This window comes from Miscanthus floridulus, chromosome 13 (assembly GCF_019320115.1).
Source record: "Miscanthus floridulus cultivar M001 chromosome 13, ASM1932011v1, whole genome shotgun sequence".
Lineage (NCBI taxonomy): Eukaryota > Viridiplantae > Streptophyta > Magnoliopsida > Poales > Poaceae > Miscanthus > Miscanthus floridulus.
This window is the reverse complement of record NC_089592.1, coordinates 8,593,442-8,610,998: the sequence shown is the minus strand read 5'-3', so window position 1 is coordinate 8,610,998 and position 17,557 is coordinate 8,593,442. Positions and strand designations below refer to the sequence as shown.

The following is a 17,557-nucleotide window of genomic DNA, read 5'->3' as shown; positions in this document are numbered from 1 at the left end:
GCACGGAAAACAAAAACGACAATTATTTAGGGACGGAGGAGTACACAATGTTGAAAAATGTTGAAAGTTGTGAAAGCAAAGCAAAGCAGAAAAAAAAAACTCTTCCTGGATTTTGGGCCATCACGGGTTTGATCCTATTATAGAGTTGGACCAAAGTGTTATATGGGCCGCTGACCAATTGGGCTCAGCCCAGACTTCCTCCCAACTAAGCAGAGCCTCAACCCCTTTCGGCCGTCACCGTCCTCCATCGCAAGAAACCATGGCGTCCTTGTGCCGCTCCGCCGCCGCCGCCGCGAGGTCAGCGGCGCTCCGGTCGAGATCCCCGATGGCGAGGCCGTTCCTGGCGGCGAACACTCCTGTCGCACCGCCACGCATCCGCAGGTCGCGCACAACGCCCCCCTGAATCCCCTGTCTGTTCTCGCCATTTAGCTGGGTCTTCGCTCCAAGTGACTCTGGAAGCCTGAAAATATGTGTGTGCTTTTGTTCATCCTACCTGTCTCAGGCCCCTCGTAGCGGCGGCGCTGGCGAGTCTGGAGTCGCTCTTGCCGCTGCACAGCGCGGTGGCCGCCGCGCGGCTGCGGTCCTGCATCGCCGCCGACTCCGCGTGCTGGAGCTGCCTCTCCCAAGGTGAACAACTGAACTTTTAGCATCCTCCTCTCTTTTCTCTCGTGATATTTCTGTTGATGGTTCTGTGATTCCCAATTCTGAAGTAGTCCTACTTTGTTCGCGTGAGCATTGAAATGTGTTGCATCTGTTGACTGACATGTTCATGAGATGGGGTATTGCATTTCTGAACGGATTTTGTAGATTTAATTTATTCCATGTATCTAGGGATGTAAAAGTCTAGGCATTACATTAGTCTGGTCTCGGAGGGTTGTATACGAAATCACTGGATTTAGTGAATCCATCTAATTTACTTTGTTAGCCTTGGAGATCATCATGTTGCTTGTTGGCTAGTAATAAATTAAAGTTTAGAAGAACCTGTGCTCATCTATGTGTGATTGTACACCTAGTTTACTCAAAGAAACAACGGCAACTTGTGTATATCTGCTAGTAGGGAATTGAAGAATGATATATATATGGTGATGCGTAGATCAATTATCTTACTGTATTAATTCTTTTTCTCTTTGTAAGATGTTTTTCGCCTAAAATTCTGTGCACATTCGAAAAATCTTAAGGCTGCACCATTCAACTGTACTTTAGGTTAGTGTATTCCTGCATTGATATAGACTATTTAGGTTGGACAATTGATGTAGGGACTCCTGTAGAAAAACAATATTGTTTCAATCATGTACCAAGTAGTTGTTATCTTGAATTGTCAAAAAACCAACATCATTCTAATTACTGTTTTGCTATCAACCTGATAGGTTTGACCAAGCGCATCTGACCATGGCTAGGGACAAATTGCTAAAGAGAATGGCACATGCGCTACTGCATCATGATTTAATGTTTCAATATCTTTGTGTTATTCTGTAAAGATTAGCTGACAGCGTTTAAATCTGATTCCATCATTCGATGGAGTAACAGAGCGTTTCAGATTCTTAAAATTTTTGGTGATTCTGTATTGGTTATCTTTGTTGCAATCTGACCACAATGTCATTGATTTCTTATACGTGGGATGTGCTTAACTGTGGTATTGGTACCAAATCTATTGTCAAATAAATGTGACATAAACTGCATTTTTGAAGAACTAATGCACATGAGAATTTGGTGTTATCCTTAATATTTTCAAAGGAGGGGTATACTAGATCAGATATTGTCATTTGCTGTTGAGTTTTTTATGAGGTCTAGTAGAATCTAAATTCCTGTATTTCTGCCCACCTTATCAATGTGCTTATTACGTTCTGCCCGGCTGTATTCTTAAGTTGAGGCATTTAACAAACAATGACTGCCTTTTGTGCTTCATCCCTACAAATGTGCTTATATTTTCAGATATTTGAAACTAAAGTATCCTTTGCCAGTTTCTGGTTATGACCAAGGCCCCTCATGTTGCACATTTTCTGATTGAGCTTTCTTCTCTTGTTTGCAAACAATACAATAGATTTTGCTCTACCTCGGTAATGAAGGCTGAAGAAGACGACCAGTTCAAACAGCACCACCAAGTTCCGATTCATCTCCTTTAATTTGATGCACCGAAGTTCTAAAAGAACTTGGCTGTCAGCAGTTCAAAATCATGTTATTGTTTTTGGTGTGATGATGGTTCTACGCAGGGTTCTTGTAGATTGAAATGTTTTGATCTTGGTTCGTATTACAAGCCTTCTAAATATCTTGAGCGTAACACAAAAACTATTGGGCATATGTCTCCTATACATTTACCATTTTAATCAACAATGAAATGCTTTATCAGGCTAGGAACAATCAGTTACATAGCTAGTGTTGATGCTTGGGTAGCAATTATGAATCTGTTGGAGCTGCTGGGGTGCTACTGCCATTCACTGTGTACTGTGGCTGTGGTGTAGCTGCTTGTCGCCATTCACTTGCACCGCGCATGGAACAACAAGATCCATTTAGATTTAGACGAGCAGAGCTGCAGAGTTAATGTTCAACGGTGTTGCTATTCCAGCATATATAACTAAGAGCGATATGTAAAGATCTAGCTGCATTCTGCACTGCAACGTCATGATTTTCGGGGTTAAAACATCAGGAAATTTTTTTTAAAAAAAAGCGGGCAGACAGGAGTGTAATACACTGCACAATCCAGTCGCCATACAAAAGTAGCAGACATTACGGGCCTGTTTGGATAGCTCTACCTCCTTAGAAAGTGAATCTGGATATGAGATTTATCCAGATCCACCTTCGAGCAGCTCCACTAGTAGAGCTGTTGGAGCTAGAGGTGTTTGGTATAGCTCCACCTCTGTCTCTATCTCACTTCCACGGGGTCCCACGCGTCAAGGGGGTAAAATGAAAAACTGCTAGAAAAAAGGTACGGGTCTTCTTCCTCCCGACGCCTGTAGGAGGAGAGGCGGGCGCGGCCCCACGTCGGGAAGGGCTCGTGACGGAGCCCGCGAGAGCGGCATGCGGCTGGCAGCGCGAGGAAGAGCGCGGCCAGGGAGCTCGCGGCGGGTCCTTCCGCGGTGGTGGTGGTGCTCGCCGGCGCAGTGGGGGCGAGACCGGTCACGGTAGGGGCGGGTCGAGGTTGGCCGCGGTGGCGGCGGTGCTCGCCGAGGGTGAGGTTGGTCGCAGTGGGGATGGCGGCTCTAGTCGGCGACGGAGAAACAGAAAGAAAAAGAGAGCAAACCGTTATCTTTTACCTAACCAGTGGTGGGTAATTTGTTTCCTAACTCCACCAAAGTTGGATCTAACCAATTTGGTGAATCTAGATGCAGATCCACCAAATTTGTGGAGCAGATCCACTAGTGGAGCTGGTGGAGCCAGAAGTGTTTGGCTAAAAAAATTAGATCTATATCTAAATTTGGTGGATCTGAAGCTGGTGGAGCTGTCTCAAACAGACCCTATGCCAACGATTGGGAGGGAGAGAGCCTAGGCTACTGAATGATGTCTTCTTCACCACCCTGTTCTTCTTGGTCTTCTAAGGTTTATATCCCCATAGGCTACTGAATGATGCCTTGGAATAACCGCGAAGGATGCTCTTGACATGGGCGAGTTGGTCCGAAGAAAGCTTGCTGCATGTTGGCATGGCCAGAGCGTCCCTCGCCATCAGAGCCACCGTCGGGTAATTCTTGCTGTTCTCCTTCCACCATCTGAGAATGTCAAAACTATCTGTTGGAGGGACAAGGAAATCTTGCAGGTAACGATCAAGTTCCATCTCAGCCTGCAGTCAACTGTCAACATCAGTTGAGCGGCTTCTGCTATCCCGCAAACTGCAATGCTCAGCCCATGCTTCTGCTAATGGATCAGCACTGCTGCCGGTGGCCGTCACTGTGACAAGATCTGAACTTGCACTATTGGTTCCAGCACCATATTCAATGTAATCAGCATACAGTTCCTTCATTTGTTCTGTTATTCCGGAAATGTAACATCCTTGCCTTCGTTGCGGTCTATAAAACCATTGGATAGCTTGTAAGCATTTGCATTATCTCCACTTGCCCGTGCTAGTTCCGACTGCAAAACTTCCCTAAGCTTAAACAATTCTACGAGACAGAGATTTGAAGTGGGAGAGCTGAAGGCAGAAATCCTTTGGATGGAACAGTTGTTGACGTCGGAAGTGATCCGAATCAAACACCAATAGGGCCTTGGACGCTCGGACCGCTACGGACCGAAGAACGCAGCGAGGATGTCACTCTTTCGTGGTGAAGAACGGAGAGGTTTACAAGCAAACCACCAAAGGATAACCAACGCGCTTACGTGACGAAGAACCGACTAGTTTTCAGGCAAACTAGCAAAGAAACCGTCAAAGCTCTCGCCCAGGAGGGATCCGTCAGGGCAAGGATGTCGCCGGGTTGCCCTAGGTCGGCCAGCAAGCCTAGGGCGCCATCCTTGGTCGTCGGATCAAAGGATGAACAACATGGAGGTTGGAGAATAGGGTAAAATGGTTGGGGTAGAGGTAATAGATTGATTTATTTGTCGATTGGATAGAAGGGAACTCAATCGGCCATGATCCTCTCATATATATAGAGGGAGGTGGTCTTATCCTAGTAAGAAACCTCTCCAAGCCTTATTTTCCAAGTTTCCCACGAGTTTAGAACAGTTCGGATCGGAATCCAAAAGGCCAGATCCGAACAGGATTTTCTATTAGGTACGTCGGAAGTCCCGACTTGGGTTGGAACTCCCGACAGTCGGAACTTCCGACTTTTGTCGGAACTCCCGACGTAGGGATAACCCCAGACACCCAAGCAGATTTCTTTAGGCTTTTCGGAAGTCCCGTCGGAAGTCCTGACTTGGGTCGGAACTCCCAACAACGAGGCATCTTTCCGAGGACATAACTTCTTTATCCGGACTTCGAATTAGACGCTCTATATATGTTTTTTTTACCGTCTCGACGAGAGGAACGCAATGGTGAAGTCCGTTTCCCATTTTGACAACTTCACAAAATGGACATTTTTAGTTGTCAACATAGGCCTCCCTGTTTTCAGGTGAATGATGCATAAACCTAAAAACACTTAATCAAATAAATTAAAACCAAACAGCGACAATACCCATCTCATCGGCTGCTCAGTGGCTAATGGCGATGTATACATCGGCCATTTTTTCTAAGGGGGATACATGTATCGGCCATTGTTTGGTGAGCACTTAGGCTTCTTGCCAAACACTTGGAAAGTACCTTTTCAAGTACCTTCCGTTGAATGCTCTCGTGAGACGTTCATCTTGTAATGTCTCTAGCACATATGAATATCTGAATATAACTTTGACCACTTTGTAAGAACCTTCCCAATTCGGTGACCACTTGCCAAACTGATTGCTCTTTGATCCAATTAGTAGTATGGTTTTTCACACCAATTCTCCTACTTGGAAGGATTTGCTTCTGACTTTCTTGTTGTATGCTTTGGCAACTCGAACTTTATCTTTCTCTATTTCTTTGAGAACTTTTAATCTCACATCAGTCACCTCATCGATATTATCCATCATCAAATCATGATACATAACAACTGATAAATCATTTTGTTTAGCAAGCCTGTATACATCCAAATTCACTTCGACAGGCAACACGGCCTCTTGACCATATACTAACTCAAAAGGAGTAACCTTTGTAGCACCATGCCTTGAAATGCGATGTGCCCATAAAGCCTCAGACAAAACTTCATGCCATCTCCTTGGATTCTCCTCAATTTTCTTTTTGATGAGCTTGATCAAAGTCTTATTACTAGACTCAACTTGGCCATTGGTTTGAGCATAGTATGGAGATGAATTGAGCAACTTGATCTTATATAATTTGGCAAATTCCCTCACCTCTTTAGACACAAACGATGTCCCTTGATCTGTATTTAATATTTGAGGGATGCTGAATCTATGAATAATATGCTCAGTGATGAACTCAATTACTTCCTTGTGTGTCATATTCTTCAAAGGAACTCCCTTGGCCCACTTAGTAAAGTAATCCATAGCAACTAACACAAATCGGTGTCCCTTCGAAGATAGGGGATATATTTGGCCAATGAAGTCTAACCCCCAACCATGAAAAGGCCATGGTTTGATGATAGGATGAAGCACAGCAGCAGGCACAAGATGAATATTTCCAAACTTCTGGCACTCTTCGCAACCTTTGTAGTAGCGAAAACAATCGACCATCATAGTAGGCCAATAGAAACCGGCTCTACACAATAACCACTTTATCTTCGGGGCCGATTGATGCGTACCACAGATGTCTTCATGGACTTCTCCCATGGCCACTCTTGCCTAATATGATCCCAAGCACTTAAGCAGCAAATCTTCGGTGGTTCTTCGATAGAGCTTATCATTATGCAATACATATTTGAAAATGCTTCGCTGAACACTTTTATCAATTTTGGCACTTGGACCACGTAGATATCTCAACAAGGCAGTCCTCTAATCTTCTAAATCGGCCCCAACATCACTAGAAGTTATATCAGGCCGATTTGATAGCTTCTCAGGAAAATTGACCGGGCTGGTCACAGGGGAGTCGGCTGAGCCAACAGGGCCAGTAGGCTTAGCCAATTTGGAGGTGTCGTGAAAGGATCAAGATGCCCAAGAGGGGAGTGAATTGGGCTAATTCTAAATTTCTTAGCAATAATTAAATCCTATGATTAGCCCAATTAACCCCTTATGCCTAGAAAGTGTTTCTAACTGTTCTACCGCACAAAAGACTTGCAACCTAAGTTCCAATCCTACTCTAGCATGGCAATTCTATGAATGTAAAGACAAGAATTGAATTGGTCAAAGTAAATGCTCAAAGTAAATAGAGAAGGAGGAATGCGACGATGTTTTGCCGAGGTATCGGAGAGTTGCAACTCCCCACTAGTCCTCGTTGGAGCACCTGCGTAAGGGTGTAGCTCCCCCTTGATCCGTGCAAGGATCAAGGGCTCTCTACGGGTTGATTCTTCGACACCTCGTCGCGGTGAATCACCCACAACCGCTCACAACTTGAGTTGGGTCACCCACAAGCTCCGCCGAGTGATCACCAAACTCCCAATCACCACCAAGCCATATAGGTGATGGCGATCACCAAGAGTAACAAGCATGAACTCTCACTTGACCACGACAAGCCTAATGAGAAGGTGGATGCACACTTTGCTACTCTTGATCTTCACTAATGTGGGCTCTCTTTGGGATTCTCAAATCTCAATCACCTCACTAGGACCTTGCTCTTCTTGGCACTCTCTAAGGTGTTTCTCAGCTGTTGGAATGAGTAAAAGTACCCCCACACACGAGCTGAGGTTGTATTTATAACACCGGCTGAAAAACAAACCGTTATGTGCCTCTGTGGGGTGACCGAACGCTCCGGTCATGTTGACCGGATGCACCGGTCAGTAACCCTAAACTCTAGTGGTTAAGTGTTGACCAGACGCTGGTCAGCGTCCGGTCATATTTTCCCCTCACTGGAACCTTACTGATGTCGACCGAACTCTAGACCCCCAACGTCCGGTCACTTACTGAGCAGTGTCCGGTCAGTAGCCAGAACCTGATCAGCGTCCGGTCAGCATTGACCGAACGCGTCCGATCAGGATTCTCCCTCTCTGGGACCTTACTGGAGTCGACCGAACGCTGGCCCTCAGCGTCCGGTCACTTCCAGACGCTTTCACCTTGGTCAAATGAACTGACCGAACCCTGAGCTAGCGTCCGGTCACACCGGAGCCAGCATCCGGTCAGTATTTGACCCTCCATTCACTTCCAACTCTCGATCATATGTGAATGAAGTTTGCTCCATAGGATCAAAGGGCTATTATGGAGCTACCTAGTGCTAATTTTAACAAGTGTGCACCACACCTAACTCACTAGTCTCACCTAGGTCAACCTACCCATTTATACCCCCCTTAATAGTATAGCCAAAGGAAAAACAAAGTCCTAAACTACTCTAAGTGTCTCTCCAACTCCAATCGACACTTAGAACTAGTCCATCCTTAACCTTATCGTCCATCCTTTAAAAATCGAAATGATTTCCATCGTAAGGGCATGACAACCTTGATTGCCCAATCAATCTCCATTACCGTGACCTAACTTAATTGTTTCTACAAAACACACATTAGTCACAGTAATCATGTATTGTCATTAATCATCGAAACCCAACTAGGGGCCTAGATGCTTTCAATCTCCCCTTTTTGGTGATTGATGACAATACTACCTTGAGTATGTGAAAGAGATGAGGTTTTTAATATGCTTAGTTCATATAAGCTTTTGACAATAAGAACAAAGGTGTTAGGCAAGCTTATATGACCCAAGCCAACATGATGTACTCAAAAGATATGAAATAAGCATGAGTACAAGTAATGAAGCTCATTTGCATCGGAGTAAAACGTGGAAGCAAAGGCAAATGAGCAAAGCACAAGTGATATGACATATAAAGAATTCAAAGTAGAGAGCACACATGTCATATATCACAATCACGTAGATATCACTATCACATAAATATAGTAGTAAACATGAATGCATAATGTATCACACACACAAATGCATAATAGTGTATCTCACATATAAAAACTCCAAATGTAATAGATAAGCTAATATAATAACTGAAAGCATCTAGGCCCCTAGTTGGATTTCGGTGATTAATGTCAATACAAAGATTACTATGACTAACGTGTGTTTTGCAGAGACAAGTAAGTTAGGTCATGGTAATGGAGATCGATTGGGCAATCGAGGTTGTCATGCCCCTACGATGGAAATCGTTTCGGTTTTCAAAGGATGGACGACAAGGTTGAGGATAACTAGTTCTAAGTGTCGATTGAAGTTGGAGAGACACTTAGAGTAGTTTAGGACTTTGTTTTTCCTTTGGCCGTACTATGAAGGGGGGTATGAACGGGTAGCTTGACCTAGTTGAGTCTAGTGAGTTAGGTGTGGTGCACACTTGTTAAAACTAGCTCTAGATAGCTCCTATGAATGCTTAAGATCCTTTGGAGCAAACTTCATTCACATATGTTCGGAAGTTGGAAGTGAATGGAGGGTCAAAATACTGACCGGACGCTGGCTCCGGTGCGACCGGACGCTGGCCGCAGGGTCCGGTCAGTTCATTTGACCGAGAAGATCAAGTCTGGTGTGACCGGACGCTGGGAGGTCATGTGACCGGACACTGAGGGCCAGCGTCCGGTCAACTCTAGTAAGGGTCCAGATTTGGAAAAGTGTGACCGGACGCGTCCGGTCAGTGTGACCGGACCCTGAGTATCCAGCGTCCGGTCGTTTACAGTAAGCATCCAAGAGCGACCGGACGCGTCCGGTCGATACTGACCGGACCCTGACAGCGTCCGGCCATCACTTGAATGCTGGTTCGCGGGTTGAACTGACCGGAGCGTCCGGTCATCACGACCGGAGCGTCCGGTCATCCCGCAGAAGCTCATAACGGTTAGTTTTTTAGGCTGGCTTATAAATAGAAGCTCCACTCGTGAGTGGAGTATCCTTTGCTCATTCCAACAGCTGAGAAACACGTTTGTGAGTGCCAAGAAGAGCAAGATCCTAGTGAGGTGTTTGTGATTTGAGAATCCAAGAGAGTAGCCTCACTAGCAAATCAAGAGTAGCAAAGTGTGCATCCATCTTCTCATTAGGCTTCGCGTGGTCAAGTGAGAGTTCGTGCTTGTTACTCTTGGTGATCGCCATCACCTAGACGGCTTGGTGGTGATTGGGAGTTTGGTGTTCACCCGGTGGAGCTTGTGGGTGACCCAACTCAAGTTGTGAGCAGCTTTGGGTGATTCGCCGCGACGGAGTGTCGAAGAATCAACCCGTAGAGAGCACTTGATCCTTGCGCGGATCAAGGGGGAGCTACACCCTTGCGCGGGTGCTCCAACGAGGACTAGTGGGGAGTGGCGACTCTCCGATACCTCGGCAAAACATCGCCGCGTTCCTTTCTCTCTCTACTTACTTTGAGCACTTACTTTGAGTATTTACTTTGAGCAATTCAATACTTGTTTTACATCCATAGAATTGCTTGCTAGAGTAAGTTTGGAACATAGGTTGAGAGGTTGTTGTGCATTAGTTTGATATAAACACTTTTCTAGGCACAAGGGGTTAATTGGGCTATCCGTAGGATTTGATTATTGCAAGAGAATTTAGAATTAGCCCAATTCACCCCCCCTCTTGGGCATCTTGATCCTTTCAATTGGTATCAGAGCCTTGTGCTCACGTTTTTAAGCTTAATCGCTTAGAGCAAGATGTCTCACGGGGATGGACCTCCTCCTATCTTTGAGGGAGATGATTTTCCATATTGGAAAATCCGCATGGAGGCATACTTAGAAGCTCTAGATGTTGGAATTCTTAGAGCCGCCTCTCAAGGGTTCCCCACACCTAGGAATGCCGCACAACTTCAAGGCGATGAAGTGAATTATGAGAAATGGAATGCAAAGGCTCGCAACACCATTTTTAGAGGCCTTTGCAAAGAGGTGTTCAATCGTGTAAGGAACCACAAAGACGCCCATGCTCTATGGTCGGACGTTTGTGCGCTCCATGAGGGAACCAAGAGTGAGCGTGAGGAACGCTATCATCTTGTGATTAAAAAGCTAAATTCTTTTGAGATGTTTCCCAAAGAAAGTGCTAATGAGATGTATTCTCGATTAAATGTTCTTGTAGAGGAAGTCAATGGGCTTGGACTTACTCAAATGTCACCATCCGATGTTGTGAGAAAAATCTTGAGTGTCCTCCCCATTGATAAATATGGGCACATTGTGACCATGCTACATCAAGGTGATCTTTCCACCGCTACACCGACACAAATCTTGGGAAAGATCAATGCGCATGAGATGTACATGCACATCACACCACAAGATGGCTCATCCTCTACAAAGAAGAAAGAGAAGGACCTAGCATTCAAAGCTAGCCAAGACAAGGGCAAAGCAAGACTTGAGTATGAGAGCTCAAGTGATGAAGATGATGAAGAAAGCCTTGCCCTCATGGTGAAGAAGACCACTAAGATGCTAAAAAGCCTAAACAAGAGTGGCATCAAGTTTGATGGCAAGAAGAAGAAGTTCTTCACTAGCTCAAGAAGAAAGCCAATCTCCGAGATGGATTGCTACAATTGTGGCGAACTTGGTCATCTAGCTCATCAATGCACAAAGCCCAAGAAAGACAAGTTCAAGAACAAGGGCAAGAAAGATGATTCAAGTGATGAAGATGAAAAGAAGAAGAACAAGCCATACAAGAAGAGAGATGGCAAAAAGAGGGAGTTCTACAAGAAGAAGAAGAGTGGCAAGGCCTATATTGTCGGTGATTGGCTCACGGACATTGATTCATCAAGTGGATTATCCGATGATGATAGTGACGATGAAAAGGTGGCCGCCATTGCTATTGATCTTGCATCTTCACCACCACCATCGCCATCATCCTCTACACACCTATGTCTTATGGCCAAAGGTGAACGCAAGGTAACTAAGAGTGATGATAGTAGTGATGATGAACATGCTAGTGATGATGATAGTGATAGCGATGATGATGACTCACCTACCTATGATGATCTTGTCAAAATACTAAGAAAATATACTAAGATCATTAGAAAGAGTAGAGCTACAAATGAAAAACTTGATGCTAAAAATGACTCACTCTTAGCTAAATGTGACACATTAGAAAAGGCTAATGATGAGCTCAAAGAAACAAATGATTCTATATCATCCAAACTCAAGGAGCTCAAATCTTCTAAGAAAGAGCTTAAAGATAAAAATGATAAACTTGAGTGGGTGCACAATGAGCTTATCACTAGTCACAATAAGCTAAAAGATGAATATGCAACTCTAAAGATCAATTATGATGCCCTTATTATTGCACAAGAATTCTTACCAAATGAGCCACATGATGCTACTAACCATGTTGTTAAGATTGATATAGCTACCTCATGTGATGATTTAATTGATGAAAGCATTGAGCATGGATCTAGTAGCAAGGGCAAGCAAGTGGTTGAGTGCAATGACTATGATGAGTATGTCAAGCTCAAGAGTAACAATGAGAAGCTCATGAAAGATCTTGAAGAAATGAAAAGTCACAACACCATTGTGCTAGAAACTCTTGATCATGACAAAGAGGTGATCCTTGAAAATGAGAAGTTAAAAGAAGAAGTCAAGAAACTCAAGGAGGAGAAGAACAATGATCTTCTCAAGGAAGAGAACAAGAAGCTCAAGATGGAGAAAGAGCATCTCAAGGTGGGATTGAGCAAGTTTGCTAGAGGCAAGCATCTCCAAAGTGAGCTACTCATGAATACCGTCATGAAGATGGATAGAAGTGGCATTGGATATATGGCAAGTGTAGAGAAGAAGAAGGCTCAAGCTCAACACCAACAATCAAAGCCAAAGCCAAAGCCAAAGAGATGTTTTGAATGTGGACAAGAAGGCCACTTTGCTCATGAGTGTCAAACTCCACCGCCACAACCCTTGCCCAAGCATGCTAGACCCTTTGCTTTCAATGCTCACTACATGCTAAGAAAAGATTCGAGTGGAAAGATGAAAGTCATGTTCTTGGGTCCCCCCAACAAGAGTAGGCCTAAGAAAATTTGGGTGGCTAAGTCACTTGTTGAGAAGGTGAAGGGCCCTCAACAAGCTTGGATCCCTAAAGCTTGAATCTCTTGTGTGTAGGTGAACTACAAGACCGGTGGAAGTCATTGGGTTATTGATAGTGGTTGCACTCAACATATGACCGGTGATCCTCGTATGTTCACCTCACTAGATGAAGAGGTAGATGGACAAGAGAAAATAACATTTGGAGATAATTCAAAGGGCAAGGTTAAAGGATTGGGCAAAGTGGCAATATCAAATGATCATTCCATCTCCAATGTGCTCTATGTTGCTTCATTGAGCTTCAACTTGCTATCCGTTGGGCAATTGTGTGATCTTGGCTTTCAATGCTTATTCACCGAGAAGGAGGTGGTTGTATCCAAGGTAGATGACAATCAAGTGATATTCAATGGATTTAGATACAACAACTTATATCTAGTTGACTTCACCTCCGAAGATGCAAACTTGAAGACTTGCCTATTCACCAAAACAACACTTGGGTGGCTATGGCATAGAAGACTTGCTCATGTTGGGATGAGCTCACTCAAGAAGCTTATGAAGAATGATTTGGTGAGAGGGTTGAAGGATGTGAAGTTTGAGAAGGACAAGCTTTGTAGTGCATGTCAAGCCGGCAAGCAAGTTGCAAACACTCATCCAACCAAAGCTTTCATGTCAACCACAAGAGTGCTAGAACTTCTACACATGGATTTATTTGGACCAACAACATACAAGAGTTTGGGAGGAAATCTCTATTGTCTTGTGATTGTGGATGACTATTCAAGATATACATGGGTGTTCTTCCTTCATGACAAATCCGAAGTTGCATCTTGTTTCAAGAAGTTTGCTAAGAGAGCTCAAAATGAATTTGAAGTGAAGCTCAAGAAGATAAGAAGTGACAATGGCAAAGAGTTTGACAACACAAACATAGAAGCTTATTGTGATGAAGTTGGAATCAAACATGAAGTCTCCGCAACCTATACTCCTCAACAAAATGGTGTAGTTGAGAGGAAGAACCGGACTTTGATCACCCTTGCAAGGACAATGCTAGATGAGTACAACACCCCCGAAGCTCTATGGGCGGAAGCAATCAACACCGCATGTTATGCATCCAATCGCCTATTTCTTCAAAAGTTCCTTGTCAAGACTCCATATGAGTTGCTCAATGGGAAAAAGCCGGACGTCTCCTTCTTTAGGGTGTTTGGTTGCAAGTGCTACATCTACAAGAAGCGGCAACACCTAGGGAAGTTTCAAAGGCGTTGTGATATAGGTTTTCTTGTTGGTTACTCATTGAAGTCCAAAGCATATAGAGTATTTAATCATGCCACCGGCTTGGTTGAAGAAACATATGATGTGGAATTTGATGAATCTAACGGCTCCCAAGGAGCACATGAGAATCTTGATGATGTAGGTGATGAACCTTGAGGGAGGCTATGAAGAATATTCCGGTGGGAGACATCAAGCCAAAAGATGATGAAGATGATGTACAAGTCATTAATCAACCCTCTTCATCAAATGTACCACAAGATGGTGAAAAAGTTGGGAGAGTAGAAAATGAAGATACTCATATCTCCCATGAGCAAATGGTGGTACAAGCACAAGATGTTGATGCTCCACAACCTCCTCCTCAAGTGGTCAATAGAAGAAATACACCTCTCCTACAAGATCATCCACAAGATCTCATCATAGGGAGTCCAACAAAGGGGGGTGATGACTCGATCTCAAAAACTTACTTCATTTATTGCTCATCACTCTTTTGTCTCTTGCTATGAGCCTACCAAGGTAGAAGATGCTCTTAAAGATCCGGATTGGATCAATGCCATGCATGAAGAGTTGAACAACTTCACTCGCAATGAAGTTTGGAATCTTGAAGAGCGACCAAAAGATGCAAGAGTCATTGGAACAAAGTGGGTGTTCCACAACAAGCAAGATGATCAAGGTGTTGTTGTGAGGAACAAGGCAAGACTAGTGGCAAAGGGGTTCTCTCAAGTTGAAGGTTTAGATTTTGGAGAAACCTTTGCACCGGTTGCAAGATTAGAAGCCATCCGTATCCTTCTTGCATATGCATCACATCATGAAATGAAACTATATCAAATGGATGTGAAAAGTGCATTCTTAAATGGCTTTATTAATGAACTAGTCTATGTTGATCAACCTCCCGGGTTTGAAGACCCTAGATATCCTAATCATGTTTATAGGTTGTCCAAGGCACTATATGGGCTTAAGCAAGCCCCAAGAGCTTGGTATGAGCGCCTTCGGGACTTCCTTATTGAGAAGGGCTTCACCATTGGGAAGGTCGATACCACACTATTCACCAAGAAGCTTGATGGGCATATCTTCATTTGTCAAGTATATGTTGACGATATCATCTTTGGATCATCAAATGAAGACTCATGCAAAGAATTTGGTGAATTGATGTCTAAGGAGTTCGAGATATCAATGATTGGTGAGCTTACATTCTTTCTCGGTTTTCAAGTCAAGCAAATGAAAGAAGGCATATTCATCTCTCAAGAGAAATACACAAAAGATCTTCTCAAGAGATTCAAGATGGATGAATGTAAGCCAATCAAGACCCCAATGCCCACCAATGGACATCTCGACCTAGATGAGGGAGGTAACTCGGTTGATCAAACTCTCTACCGTTCTATGATTGGTAGCTTGTTATATTTAACCGCATCTAGGCCCGACATCATGTTTAGTGTGTGTATGTGTGCTAGATTTCAAGCTAGTCCTAAGGAAACACATTTAATTGCCGTAAAAAGAATCCTTAGGTATCTTAAGCACACACCAAGCATAGGCCTTTGGTATCCCAAAGGAGCTTTATTTGAATTAATTGGCTATTCCGATTCGGACTACGCTGGATGCAAAGTTGATAGAAAGAGCACATCCGGAGGGTGCCATTTGCTTGGTAGATCACTTGTGTCTTGGTCCTCCAAGAAACAAAATAGTGTGGCTTTGTCCACCGCCGAAGCGGAATACATTGCCGCGGGTGCTTGTTGTGCACAAATATTATACATGAAACAAACTTTACTGGACTATGGAGTAGTTCTAGAGAAAGTACCTCTTTTGTGCGACAATGAAAGTGCAGTAAAACTTACAAATAATCCGGTTCAACATTCTCACACCAAGCATATAGATATCCGCCATCACTTTCTAAGAGATCATGTAGCTAAAAATGATATATCACTAGAAGGTGTAAGATCCGAAGATCAATTAGCGGATATCTTCACTAAACCGCTAGATGAGGCTACATTTTGTAGATTGCGGAACGAGCTCAATGTACTTGATTTTAGTAACTTCACTAAAAATTGAGCTTGTGTTGTCCCTTGCATTCATTGTAATATACAACATGTTTAATTTGCGGCAATGCATATAGGGCTTGTCTAACATGGTTAAGATAACCGCCGAAAAGCGTGTGAAGAAGCTTAACCTTGGATCAAACTTGACAAGCAACTAGATTTACTTACAAGTATTACATATGCATGAATGTTGTTTTGTCGTTTTGTTCCATTTGCCCTCTTGTTGCCTATTTTCTTAAAAAGAATTATAGCCTAAGGCAAAATATTTTGAAAAATATGAGGGTTTGAGAGAGGTCACTCACATCAGTCCCAATTGGTGTTTATTTGGATCTTATTCAAGTTGGGACTTGATTGGGAACAGGTAGCGCGAAGGAATGTTGAAGGATTGCTGTAAAAGGTGCACCGGACGCTGCACCGGACGCTGCTGTTCAGCGTCCGGTCAGTTCACAGGAGGTGAACTGCTGTTGAAGGAGTGACCGGACGCTGCGTCTGTGCGTCCGGTCAGAAAGGGCTCAGCGTCCGGTCGATCGGAGGATGACAAAGTTAAACTGACCGGACCCTGCCTGCGTCCGGTCATGGACCACCGGACGCGTCCGGTCGCGATTTCAGAGGATTCGGACCTCTCTGGAATCGACCGAACGCTGGGTGGTAGCGTCCGATCGCTACCACCGGAGCGTCCGGTCAGTGGATCTCGCGCGTCAAGGACTCTTTTCCCCTTTTCCTTTTCTGTCGCGTTTTGGGGGTTATTTATCCGAACCTTCGTTCTTCTTCCTTGACCTAACCCGAGCCACCGTGAGCCCGCAGCCAAGCCGCCACCTCTTGCCTAGCCGCGCCGCCGCAGCCGCCAGCCCAAGCGCCGGGTCACCGCCGTCCCTCGCGCCGACCGTCGCGCCACCTCGCCCGGCCCCCGCGCCAGCCTCGCGCCGCAGTCCCGCGCCTGCCCAGCCGCGCGTCTCTGTGCCCCTGCCCCACGCCACCGCTGGCCAGTCGCAGCCACACGTCGCCGTCTCGCAAGCCACCGCCTGCTCAGCTCCTCGCCGGCCTTCTCGCACCCAAGCTCGTCGTTCCATCGGTGCCAAGGCTGAAAATCCTCGCCAAGTGATCTTGCCCTATCCTCCCATTGTTTGGTAAGGCAAATCTTGTGTTTCAATCTTGATCTCCAATTGTGACCTAGATCAAATTCTAAATACATTGATTCCCCATTGCATTCAGGGCGTTTGACCTAACCCTAACCAGTTCCGAGATCCCCCACGTGACGTCTTATCTATTCTCGGTTCGCTGATCGTCAGGTAGAAAGCCATTTGACTCAATTTCGCATCTACATTGCTTTCTCTGCTAGGTCTTCGCATCTATTAGACATATGGTATTTATTTGTATATCCATCTATTCTATCGTGCAGCGAGTCGGTTCCGTTGTGGTTCAATTGGCAGTTGGCAGTCAACTCGGAGCCAAGCTCGCAAGTAAGGATCGAGGCCAAGCCTCGAAAGCGACAGTTTGACAGTTGATCTTCATCAGCGTCAGTTCACCATCTTGTCAGCTCAGATGGCTCGCACCAAGAATGTTGGTGGTGGCCCAGGTGATGATGATCGGAGGCCACCGCCTCGTCAGCCAGCCGGATCCAAGGGCAAATCAACCAAGCAAGTAACATCCAAGAAGCGGAAGTACCCCGACGTAGAGACAGCCAGAGCAGCAGCTGTTGCAGAGGCCACAGAGCGTGCCAAGAGA

General features: G+C 44.8%; 1 protein-coding gene across 2 annotated transcripts; it reads left to right on the top strand.

The window, feature by feature from the left end:
* The first annotated feature begins 222 nt into the window (after positions 1-222).
* On the top strand, positions 223-2,343 carry LOC136502221 (protein NONRESPONDING TO OXYLIPINS 2, mitochondrial-like). 2 transcript variants are annotated; one of them, XM_066497681.1, is made up of 3 exons: positions 223-381; positions 503-627; positions 2,042-2,343. In XM_066497681.1, exons 1-3 carry the CDS (start codon positions 260-262, stop codon positions 2,059-2,061), a joined length of 267 nt encoding a protein of 88 aa, XP_066353778.1. In that variant the 5' UTR covers positions 223-259; the 3' UTR covers positions 2,062-2,343. The 2 variants fall into 2 exon arrangements, with proteins under 2 accessions (XP_066353778.1, XP_066353780.1); XM_066497683.1 differs by lacking the exon at positions 2,042-2,343 and adding an exon at positions 1,368-1,638.
* The last annotated feature ends 15,214 nt before the right edge of the window (positions 2,344-17,557 follow it).